At 50.2% G+C, this 27,568-nt stretch overlaps 1 protein-coding gene and 1 long non-coding RNA gene across 3 annotated transcripts in view; one reads left to right on the forward strand and one right to left on the reverse strand.

Annotated features, from left to right (window-relative positions):
• The first annotated feature begins 338 nt into the window (after window positions 1–338).
• On the forward strand, window positions 339–27,562 carry LOC126952477 (uncharacterized). The gene is made up of 3 exons (XR_007724907.1): window positions 339–691; window positions 1,283–1,599; window positions 27,224–27,562. It is a non-coding gene; the product is annotated as an uncharacterized LOC126952477 (long non-coding RNA).
• THBS2 (thrombospondin 2) overlaps window positions 2,801–27,568 on the reverse strand; it is a 39,015-nt gene continuing 14,247 nt past the window's right edge. For both annotated transcript variants that reach the window (XM_050787104.1, XM_050787105.1), the window contains 15 exons: window positions 25,625–25,795; window positions 25,170–25,346; window positions 23,239–23,412; window positions 21,207–21,334; window positions 20,980–21,132; window positions 20,292–20,510; window positions 17,658–17,765; window positions 16,245–16,404; window positions 14,159–14,277; window positions 12,822–13,056; window positions 10,884–11,111; window positions 9,674–9,945; window positions 8,870–8,967; window positions 7,600–7,739; window positions 2,801–4,837 (listed from right to left, as the gene is read on the reverse strand). In XM_050787104.1, the coding sequence (XP_050643061.1) occupies window positions 4,830–4,837; window positions 7,600–7,739; window positions 8,870–8,967; window positions 9,674–9,945; window positions 10,884–11,111; window positions 12,822–13,056; window positions 14,159–14,277; window positions 16,245–16,404; window positions 17,658–17,765; window positions 20,292–20,510; window positions 20,980–21,132; window positions 21,207–21,334; window positions 23,239–23,412; window positions 25,170–25,346; window positions 25,625–25,795 (2,390 nt within the window). In that variant the 3' untranslated portion in view covers window positions 2,801–4,829. The remainder of the gene's footprint in view (window positions 4,838–7,599; window positions 7,740–8,869; window positions 8,968–9,673; window positions 9,946–10,883; window positions 11,112–12,821; window positions 13,057–14,158; window positions 14,278–16,244; window positions 16,405–17,657; window positions 17,766–20,291; window positions 20,511–20,979; window positions 21,133–21,206; window positions 21,335–23,238; window positions 23,413–25,169; window positions 25,347–25,624; window positions 25,796–27,568) is intronic.

Raw genomic sequence — 27,568 nt, forward strand, 5'->3', positions numbered from 1 at the left:
ACTAAACAATTTTTCAGTAGAAAAATAAATCTAAAAACAGAAAAAATAATAAATATTTTAAAAGTAAATAAATCGTACGTAAAGCGAAGCGCAATTGAGTTTTGTTGCACTAATACTTTCTTCCTCTCTCTACACCATTTTGTTTGCAGAATCGACCTTTTGAAGGTTCCTGGTTTCCCTGCAGTGAAGCTGTCACTCAACCACAGTCAGGGCCCAGGAGAGAGAGCAGGGAGGGCGCAGGCGCGCAGGGAGGGCTGGGCATGCGCTCGGCGGGGCCTCGGCCTCCGGGGGAGGCGCACGGGCGGGGCTCGCCCGGACCGAACGCACTCAGCTTCCCAGGGACGCGCCGACCCAAGCCCTGCAGTCCACGCGCGTCTGGGGTGTCCGCTGAAAGCCAGAAAGTTGAAGATCACTTCCCATCCTGCATCTGCTGTGCTTTGGGGTTGAAAAAGCCATTATGTGGTAAAAAGTGTCTGAAAAGTGGCAAAAGTCTTCAAGGGCCTGAAAATGACCGAGACAGGAACTGAGAAGCTGGCAGGAGGTCCTGCCACGGCTGCAGGGTCGGCGGGTGTCCTGGGTGGGCCACGCGGCAGGGACAGCCGTGGCTCCACGCCCACCCTACCCGTGAGGTGCCAAGCGCAGACTCGGGGGAGCCAGAGGGGCCGGGCCCCTGAGCGAGGGCTGGGGAAGGGTGAATCGGGGGCCCCTGTGGGACTGCACGGGGCGGGGGGAGCTGGGGGCCGAGACCTCTCGGCACAAATGCCCACGCGGTCCCCAAAACTAACGCCGGTTGCGTGGGCCGCAAGCTGCTCTGGACCCGCAGCTCACTCCGCTGGGCACAGGGCTGACACCCGGGCGAAGCAGGGGTGTCCAGGCTTGCTTCAGCCCCTCACCTGGGACCCCGGGCTGGTGGCTCCAGAAGGAGCTTCGTAAGAGGGTGGGAAGCACCAGTGCAGTACCTGCCCTGGGCTAAGGGCCTCGTCTGGGTGATCTCAGCCCTCAGCAGGGCCCTCCCATTTGGGTATTGGCAGCCCACGGGGCTGTGGCCATGGAGCTGAGTGGCAGCTCCTGGATCACCCCACACCTGCGTTCCTCAAGGCCTAGGCACTACTTGCTCCATGGTCAAAAGCATCACTTTGTGAAACTCAGGCTGAGCAAAGCTGGCCTAAGATTTTGGTCCTCCAGGAATGATGGAAGGAGCCATGTAGCCGACAGCTGGGACACGCAGCAGCCAGTGAGTCGGTCACGGTTTGAAGGGCCTCTCTCCTCCCGGCAATCACAGATCCCAAGCTTGGGTACTTGGGAATGAAGATGTGTTATTTCACCCACCGACTCGTTCCACAGGACCAAGGCCTGTGCCTGCCCTGAGGGCGAGCTGGTTGAGCCTGGTACAGTCGACTCTCAGAGCGTGGGCCTGGGCTGAACCTTTTCCTGTGAGCAGCAGCGGCAGCAGCGTCTAGAACGATGGCCCTCCCTGTCCACGGTGGAAGGTGCGGAGCTCGGGTGGTGTGCTGGCAGCCGCTCGCAGAAGGGAGATGGAGGGGCACAGAGCAGGCCCTCGCACGGAGTCATTGAGGTCCAGGGACACCTTCCTCCCAGGTCAGCTCACAAAGGCACCAGAGATTAATCCCTGGAGACAACCATTCTGATGTGTCTAAGGCCATCGACAGGGAATATGGCTGTCAGCAAACCTCAACTTTTTGATAAATGACAACAAAACCTGAATGCACGAGAAATGTATCTAATTTAATGCCTGACTTCTAAGCATCCTTATTCAATACAGTGTATGTATTTTTTGTTTCATGAGTAAAATGTGCATTGAGCTTCCTCCAATAGCTGTCCATAGACCAGCCACTATCACTGCCATCATTATTTTGTTTCTAAACTTTTCATTTACACCTGTAGATCTAGCTCTTTCCTCCATATTGATGAAATGAAACTCACCCATTTCACAACTCAAAGCCAGGGCCTTCAGTTCACAGCCTGTTGCCTCAGATGGCCTTTCCTATATCTTATTGCTTCACTGTCTGACTCACTCCAGCGTGTTTCAGCCAAATATACTTGTTTTTATTCATCTCGCTCTCTTTTCCTCCCTCCCCCACACTCCCCGTCTGTCTCTTTGTCTCTTTTTCTCTCCCCAGTCCCTCCCTCTCTTCCCCTTTCTCTCTGGATGCCCTCTCTCCCTCTCTCCCTGTTTTTCTTCTCTGTGTCTTTCCTGTGTCTGGCTCCATACTACTCAGAAATCCCAACAAGAACAGCTGGAACTGCTAAAGAAACCCCAGCATCCTGTGCTGCTGCCGTTGCCTCCTCCAACTGGTGAGCCTGATTGGCCCGTTTTTAGACAGTGCCATGGTTGGAAATGGGCCCTTCCTCTGGGGTCTGCTACTTCCCTCCGCCTGACTCAGAAGAATGAGTCAAGAGGGAAGAACATTTAGTATTAGGGAGAGGGTCCCTTGTGCTGTTGCCTTTTTCTGAATCATTTCAATCATGTTTGCCAAATTCCCTACAAAGTTCTGTTCCCTCGTTTGACAATGAGCAGAGGCAGGAGAGATGAATTGCTAAATGGTTGTATCCCACACCGCGCTGGGAGGCTCAGCAGAACAGAGACCTGTGTCAAGCAGGGCTTCCTTCTCCACCAGGCCCTTCAGCCTGCATTTTAACCTGTGACTTGTGAGGAGATAGCCCGTGATCACACCGCAGGCCTGCTTACATTAGAGGAGGCAAAATGCCAATTCCTTTTACCCCTTTCCCCCCAGTAGAAACCCTGCTAATTCTTTTTAAAAAAGGGAGAGAGATCATGTATAGAAAACCTTTTTTACAATTTATTTCCTGTTGTTAATCTTTAAAAATGAGGTTCTAGCTAAGTGTAGGGTTTCAGTGGTGAAATTTTGACCATGTGAACACATAAATAAATATTTACAGTCTTTGGCAAAACACATGACGTTTCATCAACCTATAGGATAAATTTGTTTAGAAAAACATAAATAACTTACAAAAAATATGGTACATTCTAAATATTCACATCATCATCATTCCCACACCATTGTACGGTGGACCCCACAACACGGAAACAGAAAACCTGCACGCTGTTGACAGTCGCTACATTTAATGAAGTCTCCCAACGCTTCGTTGGTCTCGGGAATACAGCTCCACACAAAAAAGTAAAAAGTGCAGCAAAACAACAATACAACGATCAACCTCAAAGGAAACAACAAAAATAATTTTATCAAAATGCAATGTGTACATTAAGACTAAAGTTATGGATCGTTCCCATTTGGCATAGAAATGTGATGACTATTAACAGAAAGGGGAAAAAGATTTGCCCCCTATCAGATAGACAGACTTCTCTTACTAAACCCCTTACGTGGAGTGGGATGAGCGACTATTTCCTGCAGAAAGATCATGCAACTTAAAGCAAAAAAAAAAAAAAAACAACCAACAAACAAAAAACAAAAACAAACTTGTGCATATTACACATGACTGATTACTGGGTGTGCCTGGCAAGACTAAATACTGATTCGTTTTCAGCATTTGAATTAAAAGAATTCCATATACAGCAGATAGATAACAGTAACAAATATTGAACTAAAATCACTGGCAACATTATATATTAAGGTTCCGTCATAAACTCCTCATTATTCTCTATTTATTCTGTTACAGCTTCTAGCATGCTTCATCATGACAACCTAATATTATAAAGCCTCATATTTTCACAGGATTATATACTTGTTAGATGTTTGTTTCTAGAAATTATGCTACATATGTGTTACTAGGCATATTTAAAATAAGTTATTGGTAAATGGAGCTGCATTCTATATTCATTTAATAAATATTAACAAAACATTTATAACTGGAACCTTAATGAAATGTATTATCAAATTAGGTAAAAGCAACTTGTCTGCAGTTACCGAAGCCTAGATACGAGTTAGATGTGCCTTTTCCGGCCTGTGCGTCTGCTCTGCCTCCTCTCAGGCAGCAAAGCTGGGGAAGGAGGCTCAGGCAGGAGCCTCCCCGACACCACAGCGGCACAAGCAGCAGCTGAAGCGCAGCACTTTGCTCTGCTAACCTTTTACTTAAATGAGGTTTTGCCAAATCCACATCTGGAACCGCGTCACACCCATTTTGCAAGGATATTTGTTCTTTGATGAAACTGCATCTCTACTGCACATGAGGGCTTTCATTGTAGGACAAGAGGAGAGTTCGTTTATTTTTATAACTATTTTACATGTTCCAATTAGTTAATTGGTAGCTTATGTCATTTGCTATGCCTGTTGTCTTCTAATCTCTCCTTATTATAACATTACTTCAAATTTGAATTGAACCTTCTTTATAATTGATTTAATGGGATTTGTGTGTCATTGTAGAGCAGCTCTAATTCAAGAATAGTGACAACTTTAAGCACCAAAAGTAGTTCAGCAATATTTTTCATGCTTAATTTATCATAATGGCTTATGCACAATATTCCCTTCAACTCCATATACACATAAATACAATAAGTAATTACATTTTATATGTAAACGTCATTCTTTTTAAACAAACAAGAAAAAGCAATGTAATGGCATGCCCAATTTTCACTCCACATAAAGTCTCGTATATCACCAAACTGGTTTCCTCTAGTGGGTTAGATGTTCATCTCTAAGTTCCACTGATATTTATCCTCTGAAGGCACTTGGGTTTGGGTTTGCTGGCAAGAGGTGAGGAACCATCAGAGTTAAGGTCAAAGGACAGGAGGTGCTGCTGGAGAGAGAAGCCACAAGGACCACGATGAACTGAGGTGTCTGGGGACCATGGCATGCACGGGGCATTGCCGGAAATGCAGCAAATCTTGTTTAAACATCTACAAAAAGAAAAAAAGCAATAAACAGAGTTAGGATGACTGGGCCATGGGTAGTGTTTTATTTTGTTTCACCTAGAACCTGAAATATAACTACTTTAATTAAAAATGAGAGCTACCATATGGATGGATGGATGGATGGGTGGATGGATGAAATGGATGGGTGGATGGATGGGTGGATGGATGAGATGGGTGGGTGGGTGAATGAGATGGATGGATGGATGGATGAAATGTATGGATGGATGGATGAAATGGGTGGGTGGATGGATGGGTGGATGGATGATGAGGTGGGTGGGTGGCTGGATGAGATGGATGGATGGGTGGATGGATGAGATGGATGGGTGGATGGATGGATGGATGGATGGATGGATGGATGGATGGATGAGATAGATGGATGGATGAGATGGATGGATGAGATAGGTGGATGGATGGATGAGACGGGTGGGTGGATGAGATGGATGGATGGATGGATGGGATAGATAGGTGGGTGGGGGATTAGATGGATGGGTGGCTAGATTGGTGGATGGATGAGTGGATGGGTGGGTGGCTGAGATGGATGGATGGATGGATGGATGGATGGGTGGGTGGCTGAGATGGATGGATGGATGGATGGATGGATGGATGGATGGATGGATGCATAGGTGGGTGCATGGATGGATGAGTAGGTGGGCGAGTGGATGAAATAGATGAGTGGATGAGATGGGATAGATGAGTGGGTGGGGGTGGATGAAATGGATGGGTGGATGGGTGGATGGATGGATGAGATGGATGGATGAGATGGATGGATGGATGGATGGATGAGATAGGTGGGTGGATGAAATGGATGGATGGATGGATGGATGGATAGGTGGCTGGCTGGATGGATGAGTAGGTGGGTGAGTGGATGAGATGGATGGATGGATGGATGGGATAGATGAGTGGGTGGGGGTTGATGAAATGGATGGGTGGATGGGTGGGTGGGTGGATGGATGGATGAGGTGGATGGGTGAGTGGGTGGATGGATGGATGGATGAGGTGGATGGGTGGATGGATTAGATGGATAGGTGGATGGGTGGTTGGATGAATGGATGGATGGATGAGATGGGTGGGTGTGTGGGTTGGGTGGATGGATGAATGAATGGATGGATGGATGAGATGGATGGTTGGGTGAATGGATGAGATGGATGGGCGGATGGGTGGATGGATGGATGGATGGATGAGATGGATGAGATGAATGGATGGATGGATGGATGGCTAGATGGATGGATGAGATGGATGAGATGAATGGATGGATGGATGACATGGATGGATGAGATAGGTGGATGGATGGATGGATGAGATAGGTGGGTGGGTGAATGAGATGGATGGATGGATGCGTGGGTGGGTGGATGGATGGATGGATGAATGGGTTGGTGGATGAGATGGATGGATGGATGGATGAGATAGATGGGTGGGTGGATGGATGAGATGAATGAGTGAGTGGGTGGGTGGGTGACTGAGATGGATGGATGGATAAGATAGATGGATGAGTGGTGGCTGGATGGATGGATGATGAGTGGGTGGGTAAATGGATGAGATGGATGGATGGATGGATGGATGGATGGATGGATGAGATGGATGGATATGTGGGTGGATGGATGGGTGAGTAGGTGGGTGAGTGGATGAGATGGAAGGATGGACGGGATAATGAGTGGGTGGGGGTGGATGAAATGGTTGTGTGGATGGGTGGGTAGATGGATGGATAAGATGGATGAGTGGGTGGGTGGGTGGATGGATTACATGGATAGGTGGATGGGTGGATGGATGGATGGATGGATGGATAGATGGATGGATGGATGGATGAGATGGGTGGATGGATGGATGGATGGATGGATGAGATGGGTGGGTGTGTGGGTGGGTGGATGGATGAATGAATGGATGGATGGATGAGGTGAATGGTTGGGTGAATGGATGTGATGGATGGGCGGATGGGTGGATGGATGGATGGATGGATGGATGGGTGGATGGATGAGATATATGGGTGGGTGGATGAATGATATGGATGGATGGGAGGAAATGAGATGCCTTGAAAGTCATCCTAACATAAGAAGAAAACTTCCACAGAACAAACAGAGAAATCAACCCCAGCAGGGTTTTGCCCTGTTGGCCAGACTGGTCTTGAACTGCTGACTTCAGGGAATCCACCCGCCTTGGCCTCCCAAAGGGCTAGGATTACAGGCATGAGCCACTGCCCCCAGCCAAACACATGATTTTCAATGTGTAATTTTTGAGAAGCAGCCTGAGCCTTATTTCCCGCATCTGTGGAAGGGTAATGTGCACGTGAAGTCATGGAATTAGAGCAGATGGGATTCAAGTTATCTTCCAGGTCTATAATATTTTGATTCAAATATACTTGTAGTGAGATAACTATAGAGAAACCCCTTCCTTCTTTCCTTCCTTCCTGCCTGCCTGCCTGCCATTGCTAATGCAAGGGTACCAATCTAAAATGGCGTCAGGAGCCTGGAAGGTGGAGGAAATCTAGGAAACTCTAGGATACGGCACAGTGAGGATGGGTGGGACCTGTAAATAATTGGAAAGTGTTCTACCAGAGGCATCCAAATGCAATTACCACAAACAACAATCCAAGCTGACCAAATGAAATGGCTGCTTGGAATGTGCGGGGGTCTCATGTGGTATCGTGCATTAGGTTTATTGCCCTGATGTACAGCTTTTGTAAGTGGAAAAGTGCACTTTCCCTTTCTGGGTGCCACATGCCTTCCCCACTAACCTGAAGCACTCACACTCACCTCTGCATTCGTACTTGAGGTCTGAGAAATAGACCATTTCTTGAGAGAAGACAAATAGACCCAGCCGCCCGCCAGCGTAGGTTTGGTCATAGATAGGTCCTGAGTCTGCCATGACCTGTTTTCCTTCATGCACTAAGACTCTAAAAATGGTTTGTAAAAAGAAGAAGAGGAAAGAAAGAAAACATGAACTCCATGAAGCATTCACCAGTGGTGGCAGGTCGGCTCCCGACACGAGCTGTGGATACCCTGCCCAGGGCTTCAGTGCCCCAGGGGGCATCACTGGCTTTCTCCTTTGGAGCTCCAGCCACCCCTGGTGCAGCACTGATCCAGGGCACGCCTCCCTTCTTGCAACCACACCATTGTCACAATCTGTGAGTTCACTTACAGTTACCCAGGCAAGGGCTTTAGAGGAGACTCTGCCTTTGGTGGGGTGAGGAGGAAACTTCCCACTTCCTGGGAAGCCACACTGGACTCTCCCTACTTCACCATGTGCTAAAATCATGAGCTCACTGACTTTCCTCCCCACTGTGGAAGCTGTGTGGGAGCAGGACCAGATACACCAAGCCCCCAACAGGAGGATGGGGCGTAAGTGTGAATAAATGGGAGGCCCTCTAGGGAGACGTTCCAGCCAGGCCATGAGCCTGCACTTCATCCACACAGATCTGCCCACTATTGCCAGGGACTCACACACTCCTGGCATCTGTACAGAGTCTGGCCTGATCTTGGTGCTTATTAACTTTGAAGAAACAAAAACGAAAATACCTTGATTTTAAATTGACCACATTTTGTTTCAGTAAAAATCAATTACAAAAGCTGTTAAGCCAAGGGAAAAGATTCTGTTGGGCTAACCGTGTCAAAACTTCATACAACCGTGTTTTAAATTCAGCCATCTACATCATCAGAAACAGGTACAAATCTAGTCTCCAATAAAGCACATGCTAATTCTGTACAGATGCAGTTATTCTAATTGCAGGTGTTCTCCCCTGCCTGGGCTATTCATTAGGAGAAAATACGGTTATCATCCCAAAAGTCATTTTAAAAACAAAGCAGATTGTATGTTCTCCTTTTCAACCATTTTTTAAAACTATGTAATATTTAGTAGAGATGCAGGATAGAAAAGAGAAGGCAGTTAATGCTGAAAAATCTAGAGTAAAACAAAAAGTTAGAATTCACTTGAGCTTATTTGTCTACTAATGTTCAAACATTATATAATGTGCCATCCGATGGGAGGCCCCTTGGAAGAAATGCAGCTGTGCTGACCTGCCCTCACCTGATGTAGCCAGTCTTGGGCCTGTGAGTCAGGTGCCACCTGTAGGCTGTGTAGTCCTTCCAGCCAATGTTCCTGGGGTCATGCCATAAGGTTCGCACCTGAGGGAGAACACAGCACTCTTGAGTGCCATGGGCACCCAGGACCTTAACCACAGCCCCGTAACACCAAGCAGGAAGCAAAAACATGACTCTGAAAGTTCACATTTAAGGCTCATGGTGCTCCATCTCTCTCTGATGTGTTTATCATCCAAATCTCTACTGTAGATTGAAGCCCATGGACAGAGAGTGTGACTCAGGGCTGACAGCCCAGGCACCTGACCCTCAGATTCCTGGATTGAAGAGCCCAGGCACCTGACCCTAGATTCCTGGGTTCATGTCTGGATCTTCTCTTTCCTTGATACGGGATGTCGGGCAAAATACTTAAAGTTTTGATATTCAGTTCTACCTATCTCCAATTTTAAAAAATGTTTTTCATATTATATCTGATCGTTATGTCCTGTGCTCACTCCTGTTCTCCAGAGGAAGGTAAAAGAGGTTTAATTTGTAAGGGGATTAGCAACTGTGTTTAACGGGTAATAATCAAATGTGTTGAGTTGTAACCCCAGGCACAGTGTCTATAATAAAGTAAGATTATTAAAATAACTGTGCCTGGAGTTAAAATTGATAAAAACAAAATTGGGGTCTCGGGGTTGGGCTGGTCCTGCTGAAACACCTGCAGCCACAGTGGGGTTGGGCTAGTCCTGCTGAAACACCCGCAGCCACAGTGGCACACAGGAGATGCACGGGCCCGGCCGGCCATCCTCACCTGCCCCGGTGTGTTCCCCGTGTGCCACAGCGCGTTCCTCAGATGCTCGCCCGTCCCCGTGGTGGAGTTCACCACCTTGAGGGACACGCCGGAGTAGCCATAGGCCCGCGTCGGCTGGTCCTCCCAGTAGGTCTGCGTCACCTGCTTCCACATCACCACGTAGAAGCGGCTGCTTGACTGGTACCCAAAGACGAAGCCGGCATAGTCGTCATCCCGGTCAGTGTTTACATAGAACGTGCCACTGAAGTCCACGGACCCAAACTCGTCAAAACCTGGATACAATGCCATAAGGTTTTGTTAGAAACACCTTTCAGGTGGCCGGGAGCGGTGGCTCATGCCTGTAATCCCAGCACTTTGAGAGGCTGAGGCGGGCAGAACACCTGAAGGTCAAGAGTTTGAGACCAGTCATGGCAAAACCTCGTCTCTACTAAAAATACAAAAATTAGCCGGGCATGGTGGTGGGCCCCTGTAATGGAGAATCACTTGAACCCGGGAACAAAGGTTGCAGTGAGCTGAGATTGTACCACTATACTCCAGCCTGGGCGACAAGAGCAAGACTCCATCTCAAAAAAAAAAAAAAAAGAAGAAAGAAAGAAAGAGAAAAAGAAAAGAAAAAAACAGATTTCAGAAAGAAAGAAAGAAAGGAAGGAAAGAAAGAAAGAAAAAGAAAGAAAGAAAGAAAGAAAGAAAGAAAGAAAGAAAGAAAAGAAAAGAAAAGAAAAGAAAAGAAAAGAAAAAAAGAAAAAAGAAAAGAAAAGAAAGAAAAGAAAGAAAGAGAGAGAGAAAAAGAAAAGAAAAAAAGAAACAGGTTTCAGGCAATCCTTGGCCCTGTGACCATCTGAGAATGGATGCCCAGCGGGCGGGGCGGGCTCCCCTCTTCATACCCAGTGGGCTCTTTTACCATGAGATTATTGGAATTGAAGGGATTTAAGAGTCAACTTACAAGAGTTCTGAGGGGGTTATGAGGTCCCATTTCATAGACCAAGTCTATAAAATAAAATGGTTTACTGACATTTCAGAGACTTCAGAGCGGCAGGTGCATGTGCCTGTCAAGCTTATCTAGGCAGACAGTTTCACAGACCATGGAAGGCTGGGGGCTTCCGGAAAGACCACACGGCATCCCACCTGCATGATCTTAAAGCACAGTCTGCATCCTCTGTGGGTGCCTCCCCCAGAGCAATTGCACCACCGCCGTGACTCAGAGACTCACCTACAGCGATGCCAGGGTCCGAGTTGGCCGTCTGAACCAGCTCCTTGCCTTGATGGCGAATGACCCAGTTGGGATCAATTTGGGTGGTCCCTTTGGGATCCAAGGGGACCATCTGGAAGTTCCTGAAGTCTGTCTCACTGATGGCATTGTTTTCAGGACACACATCATCAATATCTGGGACGTTGTCATTGTCAAAATCGTCTTTACAAATATCACCCCGTCCATCACCTATGCACAAAGAACAAGCCAAAAAATAAAAAATAAAAATAACTAAAACACACACACACGAAACAAAGAAGCAAAGTTGGTGGTTTGCCATTTGCTTTTCTATGTCTGAGAAACATGAGTGTGTCATTCCCCGAACATCTAAGACTGAGTGCTTTGCAGTGTTTTGTGGATTCATGCTCTGCAATCTCCAAAACATTTGACTTCACTGCTGTGAGGAGCCTCAACTCTTTTCACAACATTTTTGTGATAAATACACAGCAAAGGCCAGCACAGCAAATTCACATAAAGCCATTTCTCACCGTGTTCCAAACTCAACGCTGAGGGTATAAAACCTGAATGGCTGTCAAGTAATATCAACCTGCATTTCCAGCTTTCTTTTTGGATAGTTTTCTGAATGTCTGTTATTACTTTTCTTAGTCATCCCTGCCTTTTATAGTCTATTGGGCATCAAAGCGGAACTCACACTAAAATGGTTTTTCCTAGGGAGACATGGACTTCTGCTGTTTAGGAGGTCCTTGTCAAGTTTTCAACAGGGTTGTGACATAGTGGGGAGTGGGGATGAGGTGGGCCTGGTGCAAACAGGGGGGACCACGAATTTGCCACATGTGTCCAGTCAGCCTACGGCAATGACGATAACCTGACAGGCAGATAGCAACGTACTGAATTAGCTTTCACGTTGCCTGCTGTTTTAGGAGGAAAGGTAAGTTGGATTGAATATCTCATCATATTCTTCAACTAGTTTCCGTTCTGTTCAAGAACATACTCCACCTACCGTGTGGCAGGCACGTAGTTGCTATCAGGGCACTCTGAAATGCTGAAATGCTGCTCTCCCTGTCAGCTTCTCTCCATCCCAGGCCCTCTCTGTGGAAAGGCTGCCTGGGGAGCAAGCCCCTGCCCACCAGAGCACGGAGTCCAGATGAGGCTTCCTGTGCTCACTCCATCCCTTCATGCTGCTCAGGGAGAACCCGGGAGCTGCCCTTCTGATCCCAGCGTCTCCCACGTACTTCTGAGTCATGCTGTCTCAGACGCCCCTCAAGTCCTTATCTCCATCTGTCAAGGACACAGCTTCCAAAAAGAGCCTGTGTCAGCCAGAGCCCAACTCCGAGTGAGGACCACTTTCTCACAGCCACCCAGGAATCCCCAGAGCACAGCTGTGCCCTTGTTTATTACTCAGGGACTCTGACTTTGAGGACTGCAGCCCATCCAGCTCCTTCCTCAGCACCCCCCGTGCCTATGGGCTACCTATTTATGCTCACCCCTGAGCAAAGCAGCTCTTCCTCTCACGCTTCACACTCGTGCCACTTTTGTTTGTTTTGCTCTTGAAAAAATGCTCTTAAAAAAATCCTCCCTGTCCTCTGCCTGGCCCCATATGCCAAATCTCCAATTCATCCTATGTTTATAACTGGCTTTGTTTCTAGGAGATCATCAATGATCTAGCAGTGACATGGGGGCAGGGATTTCTCCTCCTCCCAACGCGCACACACACTTGAGGCAGCACACCTGCTGAAGGGTACACACAGTCAAGAATGTGCTGAGTGTCAGGGCAGAGGAAACTCATATTGCATGGACCCATAGCTTTAAGAGGCCCAAAGTAACTGCCTTTTTTCCAGCAGCAGATTTAAGCTGATCTCTGTGTATACATGTCTCTGTCCTAGTGGGTTGCTCAGAAGCCGTTTTCCTCCACACCCGATGAGCTGGGAGAGCACCCACCGTCCAAGTCCTCCTGGTCTGGGTTGAACACAAGCCGGCAGTTGTCCCTGTCGTCGGGGACGCCATCGTTGTCATCATCGTGATCGCAGGCGTCGCCTTGGCCGTCGTTGTCGTGGTCGGCCTGGTTGGCGTTGGAGATGTAGGGGCAGTTGTCCTGGTTGTTCTGGTGGCCGTCGTCATCTATGTCCTCGTTGTTGTCACACTGGTCCCCGACGAGGTCGTTGTCCATGTCAGTCTAGGGGATGGGGCGTGAGGGAAACAGCAGAGGAGTGCCAATTTGAGGAGGTGGAGAGGAACCAGCAGGACGCAAGCCTGAGAGCCGCCTCCTCGTCCTGCAGCACAAGCCCCGGGTCACGCAAGGGCAGCTGGTCTAAGGTCACACCGACCCTGACGTCAGGACCAGCACTGGGGCCAGGAATCTGTCCACCCTCTGCCACCTCTCCACAGTAATTCACTTCACTAAAGGAAGACGTTGTGCTTCTTCACTAGACAAGCACGAACTACCAAGTAATTATGTCTTTTTTTTACATCATTTGCTAGAATATGTCCTATGGGCTGCATCAAGATGATTGTCTTCCCTTGTCTCTTTCAAACGCAAACCTGGGAATAAAGCCAGTTTCTAGTTGGCATCAGGAAAATGGGGAGAGAATTCTGTGAAGATGCAACCTCGCTCCAGCTGATGAGGCGAAGGCATTTATTCATTTGGCCTATGGCCACTGAGATACAAGAATTGTGCTGCGATTTGAGTTGAGTAAATGTGTTCGATTGAAATCATTGAAAACTCCATGTTATCCTGTCTTGGCGGAGCTCATGGAAGACTGCCAAGGCCCCGTGGAGGGGACTGATGAGGACCTGAGACTCGCCCGTCCATGGCTGCCCTCAACTGGTCGGGGTTGTGCACCAGGGGGCAGTTGTCACAGTGACCCCCCACACTGTCACCATCCAAGTCCCTCTGATGAGGACCCCCAAGCCCGCCTGCCCACAGCTGCCCTCACCTGGTCGGGGTTGTGCACCGGGGGCAGTTGTCACAGTGACCCCCCACACTGTCACCATCCAAGTCCCTCTGATGAGGACCCCCAAGCCCGCCTGCCCGCAGCTGCCCTCAACTGGTCAGGGTTGTGCACCGGGGGCAGTTGTCACAGTGACCCCCCACACCGTCACCATCCACATCCCTCTGATGAGGACCCCCAAGCCCGCCTGCCCACAGCTGCCCTCACCTGGTCGGGGTTGTGCACCGGGGGCAGTTGTCACAGTGACCCCCCATACTGTCACCATCCAAGTCCCTCTGATGAGGACCCCCAACCCCACCAACCCTGCCTGTTCATGGTTGCCCTCACCTGGTCGGGGTTGTGCACCAGGGGGCAGTTGTCACAGTGATCCCCCACACCGTCACCGTCCGTGTCCCTCTGGTCAGTGTTGTAGACGTAGGGACAATTGTCTCGTTCATTGAAGACATCTGTTGGTGTTCAAAGGGGGAAAAAAACAAAAACAAACCACAAGGACAGGTGAGTTTAGGAGAAGCTCACTGGGTTCCTATCACGTGAAATTGCTTACAGCTACACTTTTATTTAATGATAATAAAAAGAAGCCTAAGAATATAGTAAAATATAAAGACTATTAGATTTTAGAAGAACATACGACGTATTTCATTACAACTCAAATTCCTTTCATTTGAAATAGAACCAACTTTTGGAGACTTCTGGGCAATGTTGCAGGAGGGGCAGTGAATGTGCTGTCGCCGTGTAAATCTGAGCTTGCTAAATTGCTTCTTTCTCCCTAATACCCACTCAGAAAGTACGCGTTGAGTTCCTAGGAGCTTATCATCCATGCACATGAGTAGGAAAAAACAATGGCAGACAGTGGCAGGGTTTTTCGATGTCATATCTTATTTTAAGAAATCTGAAAATGATGAGTTGCATTGATACTGAAGTTATAAAAATATAACTAGCATTGAACTAAACAATCCCATCAGTGACAGTGTCACAAATGACAGAGCAAAACGTGACACGGCAGCGAGTCCACAGGAAGAGCCAGAACTGAGCTGAGACGCTCGCCTTGCTTTGGTCAGGTGAGGTCTGGAGAAGGGAAGTAAGGAGCCCCTAAAAAATAAAAACGGAAGGGACTGGGAGCTTGAGATCTGCATCCAGCACATCACAGATGCCACCCTGGATGAGAGCCGAGGAGCCCCCTGGCCACCACGAGCCCTTAGACAGCAACCCACCACATTCCGGAGACCGAGAAGAGGGTGGAGGCAGAAATCAGGGGAAAAGATTAGATTGAGAACCCTGCCGTGAGACCGAACAGCAGGTTGGGGTGGCTCAGAAGGGGTGTGGCTGGCGCCGGGCTGGGAAGAGGACCCCATGAGGCCCAGTGTGGAGGAGCTGGGGTCAAACCTCGGCGTGGACGTGAGCCTGCCCCAAGCTCTTGCTGGTTCTACAGAAGCGCTCGCCTAGTCTCCAGGCCCCCGAGAGAAGGAGCGGCCGTGCGGTGACAGTGGCACTGGGTTGCAGAGCTCGCTTGCCGTGCGGTGACTGTGGCACTGGGTTGCAGAGCTCGCTTACCGAGACCAGCAAAGCTCTCCAGGTAAAGCATCAGCCGGGAGCAGTGGCAGAGGTAGCCACAATACACCCACGTTATTCTAACTGAGCCCTGTGGGAGGAGCTTTCCAATACATATTTAGAAATAAGGGCGCAGAGACAGATGTCCCAGGATGGGGGCACAGGAGAGACCCACGGCTCCTGGAAGCTCAGTTTGATGAAAACATGTAATGGCTTCTTGGAATTTTTGAATGAAGGGTGAACTTTAGAAAAGATGCCATGAAGAAGCATGAGGCCCAGGACTGCGAGGCGGGGGTCAGAGAGAGGAGGATACCAAATGCATAGCTTTCTCTAGGGCGGTCCTGTGGCCGGTGTCCCCGACCCTCAGGAAAAGGCAAGGCAGAATAAGCATGGGCCCCTATGGGAATAACTGAACGAATCATTTAATCTTATAGTAGTGTAAAAATGAGAGGAGCTTATCAAAATTCAGAATAAAACATGAAGCTTGCAAATGCCTCCAACTGTGACCCTTAAAACGCATGCATTGGGCCGGGTGCAGTGGCTCACACCTGTCATCCCGGCACTTTGGGAGGCCAAGGCAGGCAGATCACTTGAGGTCAGGAGTCTGAGACCAGCCTGGCCAACATGGTGAAACCCCGTCTCTCCTAAAAATACCAAATTAGTTGAGTGTGGTGGTGCGTGCCTATGATCCCAGCTACTCAGGAGGCTGAAACAGGAGAATCGCTCGAACCCAGAAGGTGGAGATCGCAGTGAGTCAAGATGGTGCCATTGCACTCCAGCCTGGGCAACAACAGTGAAACTCCGTCTCAAAAAATAAAAAATAAAAAAAAAAACTGCATGTGTTGGAAGGAGCAGGAGCACTCACCGTCCCCGTCAATGTCCACGGAGCAGGCGTCACCCTCTCCGTTGCTGTCTGTGTCGATCTGGGCGGGGTTGTGCACGTAAGGACAGTTGTCACAGCGGTCCCCAACCTCATCCTTGTCGTAGTCAGCCTGGCGGGGATTGAAGAGGAGCTGGCAGTTGTCCTGGAAAAACAAGAAAGGGAAGACTTTAATGAAGATCATAGGAATGTGTGTCAAGCCGTTTAGCACTTATAAGTTATGTACTAAAAACGGATGAAAATCAATATAGAAATCAAACAAACACAAAAGCCAGTTACGGCTGGACAGTGGCTCACACCTGTAATCCCAGCACACCAAAAAGTCAGTTAGGGCCGGGCGCGGGGGCTCACACCTTTAATCCCAGCACTATGGGAAGCTGAGGCGGGCAGGTCACCTGAGGTCAGGAGTTCGAGACCAGGGCTGGGCTCAGTGGCTCACGCCTTTAATCCCAGCACTTCGAAAAGCCAGTTAGGGCCAGGCGAGGTGGCTCACACCTTTAATCCCAGCACTTTGGGAGGCTGAGGCAGGCGGATCACCTGAGGTCAGGAGTTCGAGACCAGCCTGGCCAACATGGTGAAACCCCATCTCTACTAAAAATACAAAAATTAGCCGGGCGTGGTGGTGTGCGCCTGTAATCCCAGCTACTCGGGAGATGAGGCAGGAGAATCGCTTGAACTCAGAAGATGGAGATTGCAGTGAACCAAGATCATGCCATTGTACTCCAGCCTGGGTGACAAAATTGAAACTCCGTCAAAACCAAAAAAAAGCCAGTTAGCCCTCGCCAAACACGTTTTCAATATAAAATAATTTTATCATCATTTCTGTTGAAAATTCGGAGATTGCTGAGGCAAAAACAGTATAACATACACTTCATGGTGAGGAGAGATGTAAATATCAAATAAATGAATGGATTAGTGAGTCAATGTCTCCATCAAAGTCAGACGTAAGAAAGCAGTGAGTAAAAACGTAATCTATTCTTGCTAGAGCTGCTTTGTGTGCAAATACGTTAAACCATTTGTGTTTGCAGCAATTTTCTCAGAAAAATGATAATATTTTAAAGGTTGCCATAAAGGCAAGTCTGTCACTCGTGGTGGTGTCAGCCTTGCCCATCACTGGCTCCTCCGCAGAAGGAGAGGAGGTCTTCTATTTTTGTGCAGTTAAAATAGAAAAATTATTCAAAACATTTCCGGCAGCACACTCTGGGCAGTCCCATGCACTGAGGTAATCCGCTTTTGCAAGTGACTGACTTTACAGTGACCTTTGGGAACTGCTTATGCACAAACGCTTGCAAGACAATGGCAGTTACGTTGATAAGGGCTGTTTGGTATAAAGCGGCCTCCTGCGGACCTCACTGCTCCTGGAACCCAGGACAGGTGCGCGGCATGAGCTGATCCTACCTTCTCATCGGTCACACCATCATTGTCGTCGTCATCATCACAGGCATCGCCAATCCCGTCCTTGTCAAAGTCTTCCTGCCCAGAATTCGGCAGATGGGGGCAGTTATCCTGCAATTAGAGAAGGAAGAATACTTGGAAAAACATTCAGGAAAGCGCCTCTTTCAGGAATGCAGGTGAAATGAAACCAGCTTGGCTCTGAGGAAGGAAGCGTCCCCCGTCTGTCCTCGATCTCGAGTGGGAGCTAAGAGAGGAGCCAAGAGGCCAGAGGCGCATGGATTTCTTCTCCACTCCTGCCCTGGAAATGACGTCACCACTACTCATGAGGGAGACAAAAGAAACTAGTGTTCGGAGCCCAGGATCCCAGTGAGGTTGCCAAACAACGGCAGAAACAAGAAGAGAATGACAAGGTATTGCTCTGAGAGAACATGGGAGAGAAAAGAGGCTTTAGTGGCGCTTTCCTTCCCACAGACTTCAGCTCATAAATCAAAATGCCAAAGCTTATAAACATTTAACCCTCACCAGCCAAAAGATCTCAAAGAAAACAGTCTTTCAAATATGTATGTAATATGTTCAGAAACCAGGGCTGAGAACTTGAAATTATCTGCTAACTCAGCTCTTCACGATGAGTGGGTAATGCATGTAATAGGGCAAAAAACTCATTTCATTTCAGCCCAATTATACCATAATTTAAAGCTGAGTTGTACAGACACTAACAACTCGAGGGAACTGGAAATCTAGGAAAAGGTAGAGAGTAGAGCATCTGTTTCAGTTTCCTGAACACGTGTACAAGAGCCCCAACGGGTGTCTCCTCCCCGTGGCTCAAAGTGCATCACTCATTGAATCAGAAAACAGAATGTGGAGTCTTGTCCTGGAGCCCAGAGTTTCAGCACTCACAGATCAAGAAAGGACAGCATGTTGCTTGTCATGGAGGACATGGATCCCAGATGGGGGCCCCTGGCAATGGGGAGGATCCAGCACCTGTGTGTCAGGTGAATATGGGAACAGGCACGGGGTCCCTTGTCAAGTCTCTCTTTTAAATTATTTTGTGTGTGTGAGTGTGTGTGTGTGTGTATGTGTGTGTGTGTGTGTGTATATATATATATATTTATATATTTTTGTGCAGTTAAAATAGATAAAATTATTCAAAACATTTCTGGCAGCACACTCTGGGCAGTCCCATATACACACACACACACACACACACGTAACTTTGTAAATTATGTACCATTTTCAAAATTATTAAATTTCCATCTAAAATTCCACAACAATGGAAAGAATAATCGGGATATCTTCCAGCAGCATGGTCTCAGCTACAGCTGACTTCCTGAAATCAGGGGCTTCAGGAAGTGTAGGCTGGGTAGGCAAGGGGTGTAACATAGGTTGGGATCAGTGCCTCATTGATTTTAAAACATATTCATATTTTGTTTCAGTATTTTCAGTCAGTATTTGCCATCTTTAGTCAAGAGGGACTGAAAGAGAAATTTCAGTCAGTATTTGCCATCTTTAGTCAAGAGGGACTGAAAGGGAAAATTAACACAAATTCACAAGTGTGATTAAATGCTAAATAAAAATGAATATAGTTATATTTTCAAGTGGTATTTTGTGTCAGTTTGTGGCATTTCCATGTCTGACTTTCTTAAGGCATAAAACTGCAGTAACACATTTTGGGGCACCCTGTGCGGTGGACTGAGTAGTGGTCCCCACTGTGGATGTCCACGTCGTAATGTCTGGAGCCTGGGAATGTCACCTGATATGGCTGAAGTGAATTTCATCTTATATGGTAACAAGTGCAATTAGGTTAAGGACTTTGAACAGAGAGGCTCATCCTGGATTATCTGGGTGGGCCCTAAACACAAGCACAGGTGTTCTTATCAGAGAGAGGCAGAGGAAGCTTCGGGAGAGAAAGGCACTGGAGAAAGTGGTATGAAGACAGACCAGAGGTCAGGGTGATGCAGCCACCAGCCCCAGAAGCCCAGCGACGGCTGAGCCAGAGAAGCTGGGAGAAGCAGAGGGAGCATGGCCCCGCTAGCACCATGATGTCGTGTTTCTGGCCTCCAGAGCTGCGAGGTAACAGATTTTTGTTGTTCTGAGCCTCCTGGACCGTGGTGTTCGTTCCGGTGGCCACAGGAAAGCGGTCCAGCCTGTGATGGGCCCCGAAGGAGCTCCTTCTCCCAGCCAGCTGAGCTGCTCCTTATACCGCAACACGCCTGGGCTTTGGGAAGAAAACCACGTCCTAACTCTTTCCAAGTGACAAAGCCTGGCCAGACCTGCCTGAGACACAATGGCCTCGGCACAGCCTGGAGCTGAGCGTGGAGCTGGCGGCGTCCTCCCTCTACTCACACTTTCGGGTGATGCGATGCACACAGCTGCAAATATGGGCCAAGGTGCCTGCTGTTCTCTGGTGCCCAGCAGCGGGCAGCGCCAGAGTGTGGATGTGTCTACTAAGGACCCCCAGAAAGGGGACCGGGGAGACGCATTCAACCTGGTGATCAGGCAAGAGGCCTTGGAGACGCTCCCTCCAAATTCACCAGGCTTCAAAATTCGCTGTGCTCCCCTCCTCGACGTAGCGTCCCTGGCACCAGAAGGAGGGCTGACCGCCATGGCCCTGGGTGCCCTGCGAGCCCCGCGCCTCACCTTGATGCAGTGGTAGGTGGCGTTGGTGGCGCAGACCAGGTTGAGGTTGGGCCAGCCGTCCAGGTCCGAGTCCTCCCCGCAGATGAGCCCGTCGCCCGCGTAGCCGGTCTGGCACTCGCACTTGTACATGGGGTCGCTGAAGTGGCCCAGGTAGATGCACTCTGCGTGCTTGTGGCAGTTGTGTGTCTTGTCCTTACATGGGTTTTCGGGCTCACACACCTAAGGGGAGAAGGGCTGTGTGGTTAGTGACAGGCAGGATGATGGCTCTGGAGGCATCGAGGCAGGAGGTCGGGCACCGTGGCCCCCAGCAGGCCCCGTCCCAAGCAGACCCAAGTCCTGACGTGGGAAGGGCTTTCTGGACGTGCACTGCAGGTGCTGTTTGTTCCTGAGGCTCTGTGAGTGACTCAGTCATCGTTTCTGAGCCTCGGCTGCAGCTCACCAAGGGATGCCGCTAATAGCTGAGAGGTTGTGGCCTGACCTTCACAGGCCTCACCTGAGCACTCAGCCCTTCACCCCGTGCTGAGAGGAGCCGCCAAGCCGTGTCGGTGCTCAGCTTCCCCGGGCCAGCCCCTCCCATGTCTCTCCTGGGCCACACCACCCCTTCCTCTCCTTTCTCCTGCTTCTTTTGCGAACTCATTTGATTTTTCCAAAGCCTCCACAACACACAAGGAAGGCCGGCCTTGCGTACTTGCTTTTCCGTCTTGGCTGCCTCCAGGCCAACCCCAGTGGGCTGGCTCCCTCTGTATCGGGGTGGGCAGGGCAGGCAGTGGAAGCCGGGCTGAGTGTTGACACAGCGAGGCACCTTGCTGGTGGAGAAGCAGATGTCGGGGACCAGGGCACACTGTGGGGACAAGCAGACGTGAGAGGCCACTCCCGACCTCCAGGGCGCCCACAGCCCAGGGCGGGGTCACCCACCTCGTCCAGGTCCTCACAGTGGGTGCCATTACCCAAGAAGCCCACGGGGCAGGAGCCGCAGGACCAGGACCCGTCGGGGAAGCTGCTGCACTGGGCTCCCGGGAAGCAGGGGTTGGATAAACAGCCATCTGGGTGGGAGAAGGTGCAGCAGAGTTAACCACGCACCCTGCACAGCACAGAGGGAAGGCCGCCCTGCGTGCTGTCAAACACTCTGGATGTCCTTGTCATCAAACTGTGTAGTCAGGAATACTGCGGTGTGATTCTGGATGAGCATCTAGGGGCGCCATTTCCAAGAATGCATTGCTCAGCTGGACACAGTGCAGTGGGTTACAGAAGCACACGCACACTATGACTACACGCCACGGGCCACACCACACAGCTACCCACACGCCACCTTCCACACCACCCAACTACCTACGTGCCACATTCCGGACCACACATCTACCCACATGCCACCTTCCACACCGCACAACTACCTACATGCCACATTCCAGACCACACAACTACCACGTGTCACATTTCACACCACACCGCGACCCACACACCATGTTCCACACCACGCAATTACCTACACACCACGTTTCACAACACACAGCTACTCACATGTCACGTTTCACACTACACAACTACATATTACATTCCAGACCACACATCTATCCATGTGCCACGTTCCACACTGCACAGCTACCCACATGCCATGTTTCACAACCCACATGCCCTGCTCCGGATCATATCACAGTTTACATGCCGTGTTTCACACCACATAACTACCCACATGCCACATTACACACTGAACAACCTACGTGCCATGTTCCAGACCATAGAACTACCTACATACCACATTCCAGACCACACAACTACCCATGTGCCATGTTCTACACTGAACAACTACCTACATGCCATGTTCCAGACCATACAACTATCCAGATGCCACATCCCAGACCACACAACTATCCATGTGCCACATTCCATACCATGCAACTACCCACACACCATGTTCCATACCACATAACTATCTACATGCTATGTTCCCAGCCACACAACTACCCAAATGCCACAGTCTACACCACACAACTACCCACTTTCCACAGGCCACACAACTACCCACATTCCACAGGCCACACCACACAACTACCCACATTCCACAGGCCACACCACACAACTACCCACACACCACATTCCACACCACACGACTACCCATATTCTACAGGCCACACCACACAACTACCCACATTCCACAGACCATGCCACACAATTACCCACACACCACATTCCACACCACACGACTACCCATATTCTACAGGCCACACCACACAACTACCCACATGCCACAGGCCATGCCACACAATTACCCACATACCACATTCCACACCACACAACTACCCACACACCACATTCCACGTCACACAACTACCCACACACCACATACCACACCACACAACTACCCACATTCCACAGTCCACACCACACAACTACCCACACACCACATTCCACACTACACAACTACCCACATTCCACAGACCACACCATACAACTACCCACATTCCACAGGCCACACCGCACAACTACCCACATTCCACAGGCCACTCCACACAATTACTCACACACCGCATTCCACACCACACAACTACCTGCATTCCACAGGCCACACCGCACAACTACTCACATTCCACAGTCCACACCACACAATTACCCACACACTGCATTCCACACTACACAACTACCCACATTCCACAGGCCACACCGCACAACTACCCACATTCCACAGGCCACGCCACACAATTACTCACACACCGCATTCTACACCACACAACTACCTGCATTCCACAGGTCACGCCACGTGGCATCTTTTCTGTTTTTACATTAGAAATACAGGAGGACTGAAATACAGATGTGAAAAGCAGTTATCTTCTCGTGTGCAACTAAAATGGATTTTTCTTTTCTGTGTTTTTCATCTAGTTTCCCAAAGCATTTGCATTTGTCATCAGAACGGAAGCCGGTTTCAGTGCCCCCACTGCCACCCCTCACTCACCCACGGGGCAGCTCCTCTTGTTGCACATCTGGCGTTCCTGCACATCCCCCACGCAGGCCTTCCCTCCGTACTGAGGCTCAGGGCTGTTGCAGACCCGGGTGCGCTCCCGGATCCCACCGGCACAGGTGACAGTGCAGGCCGACCACGGGGACCAGGGGCTCCAGCGGCCATCGACTGTGGGGAAAACCAACGTAGAGAGCTCAGAGCAAGGCCCGGGGTGGAGAACACGAGCTGGCTGAGTGAGAGGGAAAAGCAGGTGGGACGTGGTGTTCCCTATACAGCCTCACAAACTGGTTTCTCCCCAGGTTGGCTGACTACAGGTCAGAGCGTGATCGCACCACTAAGCCTGCTGCAACGGTGTATTCCAGGAGTGGTGCAGATGACAGCGTTTCCAGTGGTTTTGCTGCAATCTCTTGGCCTCCAGAAGACAAATCATACCACCTCCTCTTTTTAATAAAAGAATTTTTTTAATAGAGAGGGTCTCGCTATGTTGCCCAGGCTGCTCTCAAACTCCTGGCCTCAAGCAATCCTCCTGCCTCAGCCTCCCACGGTGCTGGAATTACAGGCGTGAGCCACCGTGCCCGGCCCCACACCACCATTTACACTGAGAAGCTCAGAACTCCTCGCCAAGGTGTCCCTCTGTCATGGAGGGTGACCTCAACTCAGAAGCCTGGTGTGACACTCGATGTCCTCATAAGCAGTATCCACGAGGCGTGAGCACCGCTGAAAGCAATCCCTGCACACCCTTTTGTTCTCAGCATGTCCATGCACTTCCTGAGCCAGGTCTCCCTGGGGAAGCCCTTGATGCTTTGGACCAAGTGCTCTGTAACTCCCACCCCACCCCAGTCTGCACAGGCGCAGGGAAAGGCTATTTCAGAGAGACACAGTTCTGTGCATCTGCGGTATCCTCTGTCCACACTCTCTCCCATCTACACTCCTTACCTGTCCACACTCACTTCCCATCCACACTCTCTCCCATCCACACTCACTCCCCGTCCACACTCCCTCCCCATCCACACTCCCTCCCCCATCCACACTCCCTCCCCATCCACACTCACTTCCCCGTCCACACTCACTCCCCATCCACACTCCCTCCCCATCCACACTCTCTCCATCCACACTCACTCCCCCGTCCACACTCACTCCCCGTCCACACTCCCTCCCCATCCACACTCCCTCCCCCGTCCACACTCACTCCCCGTCCACACTCAGTCCCCCGTCCACACTCAGTCCCCCGTCCACACTCACTCCCCCGTCCACACTCCCTCCCCGTCCACACTCCCTCCCTGTCCACACTCACTCCCCTGTCCACACTCACTCCCCGTCCACACTCAGTCCCCCATCCACACTCACTCCCCGTCCACACTCACTCCCCCATCCACACTCACTCCCCCACCCACACTCACTCCCCCATCCACACTCACTCCCCCACCCACACTCACTCCCCCACCCACACTCACTCCCCCATCCACACTCACTCCCCCACCCACACTCACTCCCCCATCCACACTCACTCCCCCATCCACACACTCACTCCCCCGTCCACACTCACTCCCCCATCCACACTCCCTCCCCGTCCACACTCCCTCCCTGTCCACACTCAGTCCCCCGTCCACACTCACTCACTTCCATCCACAGTCACTCCCCATCCACACTCACTCCCATGACACAGCTGCAGTGCTGGCTCATTCTTCTTTTAATTAGAGTCTCTTCTGAACCAGGATGAAACGGGACTATCTCAGAGGAGGTTGGCATTGAGCACAGGTGAGCAGAATTAATCACAAAGGATGGGTCCAGTACTGAGCCAGGCCTGGGATAGCAGCCCCCTTTGCTGCTCAGCTGGACTGGACTGGAACAGACCCTGGCACCCCAGATCACTGTGAGCCGCCTGCGAACCCACCTACCCAGGGCCCCGTCTTCACCACACTTACTTGGGCATGGGGCACCCTGGCAGGCTTTGGTCTCCCGACCACTCCCTTTGCAATTCTTGCCCCCCATCTGGGGCACTGGGGAGTTGCAGAGACGAATGCGTGTGATGTTGCCGACTCCACAGGTCACAGAGCATGAAGACCAAGGTGACCAGTGGCTCCAGCCGCCATCCTGCCGGACTAACACAAGAAGCACAGAGAGATCAGGCTGTGCCGCGTAGAGGGGCGTTTGCCTATAAACCATGTGCCTTATTAACTGAGGAGCATCTCACAGCTGCTGAGGAGAGGGAAGGAGAACCCCTCCCATCAGCCGGGAGGAAAAGCCTCGCCTGGCCAGAATCCTTGCAAAGGCCCAGCGCCTCCTGAGGACAGCTTTGTCCCTTGCAAAGGTCTCAAAGGCTGAGGGAAGCCCAGCCCCACCCCCACAGGCATGCGGGTGTCACACGCCCAACACTCACTGCGGGTGTCACACTTGCTCAGGCTGCAAGCCCGTGTCTGGATGGAGGGCCCCAAGCAGGTGTTGCTGGTGACGTCACAGGACCGGCCTCTCTGCTGCGTCCCAGAGCCACACGTCACCGAGCACTCGGTCCACTCTGCCCACGGAGACCAGCCCTCCTCACCGTCCACCGCTGCCAGAGGAAGCAAACACAGCGGAATCAGGCCCTGCCTTGCAGACGTGCCATAGGACAGAACAGGCACAGGGCAGCTGGCGTGGGGCCGCAGTTCATGCATCCAGGAGTCTGAGGAGCCACTGCCTGGCTGGGGCAGGTGGACGTCCCGGTGGCTGGGCTGTGGCTCTGTGGGACCCAAGTCTGTGACCAGCACAGGACTTCAGGGGCTGCCTTTCAAGGGAAGAGCAGAAATGCATTTCTGGGTCTACTGTTGGGTGCCGCGGGGAGCTAAATCCGTGTGTGTCCAGGAAAGTCTTCTAATCGATTCTATAAAATAGCTTGCCAAAGACAGTGCTGAATCTTTTCTACCTGAGGTTTCATTAAAGTTATAAAGACTTAATGTATTTCCATTTAACCTCTGTTCACTGATTTACGTAATGTAGTGAAACATTTCAATTATTGGTGAAAATTACAGGTCACTTATTTCCAAGGAAACTGAAACAAGCTAATAAAAAGGAGATTCCCTGTAAAGAAATTCCTCACAGGTAATCACAGCCCCCAAATGGAAAGAAAGAGCAACCTGATGCAAGAAATCATTCCCGTAAGGAGAGAAACCCAATGAATGTGCCATGACTCAGCGTTCCAGAAAGCAGGGAAAGAAAAGAAAAGAAAAATGGTCAAGGCGATCTTTTCCTGGTTATGATGCTCTTGGTAACATAAGATATCTCCTTCTAGTCTAATGTGGGCCATTTAATTATCAAGATTATATTTTTATGCTGTGCCAGGAGCAATCTGGCTTTGTGAATACCTAACAGGCACTTTTATGCGTACTGAATTGTTGATTTTCATTATAAGACTGACCATATAGGGGATATATTTTCTGCATTTTACAGGCAATAAATCTGAAACTCAGAAAAATCCCATTGTATTCAAAATCACAGAGTGGCAGAGCGTGAGCTCTGAGTCCCTTCATTCTCTGTCCGCATCAGAGTTAAGGTGTCCTGAGGATGACAGAGCTCTGGGGCCACAGGAACATTCTGGGAATGTTTGGGGGATGGTGACTTTTAGTTTGGGAGAAGCGTTGCCTGCTCTTAGTGCAGCAGCAACTTGCGGGGTGGACCTGAAGCACCTTGCCTGGATGGCAAGGCACTGGGGAGCCATGGATGGCTCAGGAGCTCTGGGTGGGGTCAGCAGAGCCAACTTGGGAAGGGAACTTGGGGCAGGGGTGGGAGGCAGCACAGAGACCCGAGGGCAGCGTTGGGGTCAACTCAGTCTCTGAACGTGCACTGAGTTTCCAGGGTGGCCCGGGACCCCCAGGGTGTCCACGCGTGGTTCCTCTCTGTCTCAGGTTCTGTTCCTTGGAACGTATTTCTATCACTTAGAACATATTCCTCGGGTAACAGTCTTTGGTTTTTGTTTGTCTGATTTCCTATGGTTCTTATCCAGGAGTGTGTGTACAGTCATCACTCGCCGCCGTAACACAATCACAGATCTACGTGTGTTCTCTGACTGAGCTGGGGCCCCATCAAGGCCTGTTCTGGGCTCACCTGCATGACCCCTGGGCTCAGCTTCCTCGTCTGAGAAGCATCAGGACAGGCCTTCCCACCCCCACGTTCCCAGGGCTTCCACACTCCTTTCTGGCCGCGAGTCAGTCCTCAGCGGACGACCAGTGGCCTAGGGTGGCCCCCTGATTCCCTCACCTGTCCTTATGGGGCTGAACCTCACTCTTCTCTGCCAAAACCAACCAATGAATCAATAAACAAACAAGCATGGACGTCCTAAAAATGCAGG

Source organism: Macaca thibetana, chromosome 4 (assembly GCF_024542745.1).
Source record: "Macaca thibetana thibetana isolate TM-01 chromosome 4, ASM2454274v1, whole genome shotgun sequence".
Classification (NCBI taxonomy): Eukaryota; Metazoa; Chordata; class Mammalia; order Primates; family Cercopithecidae; genus Macaca; species Macaca thibetana.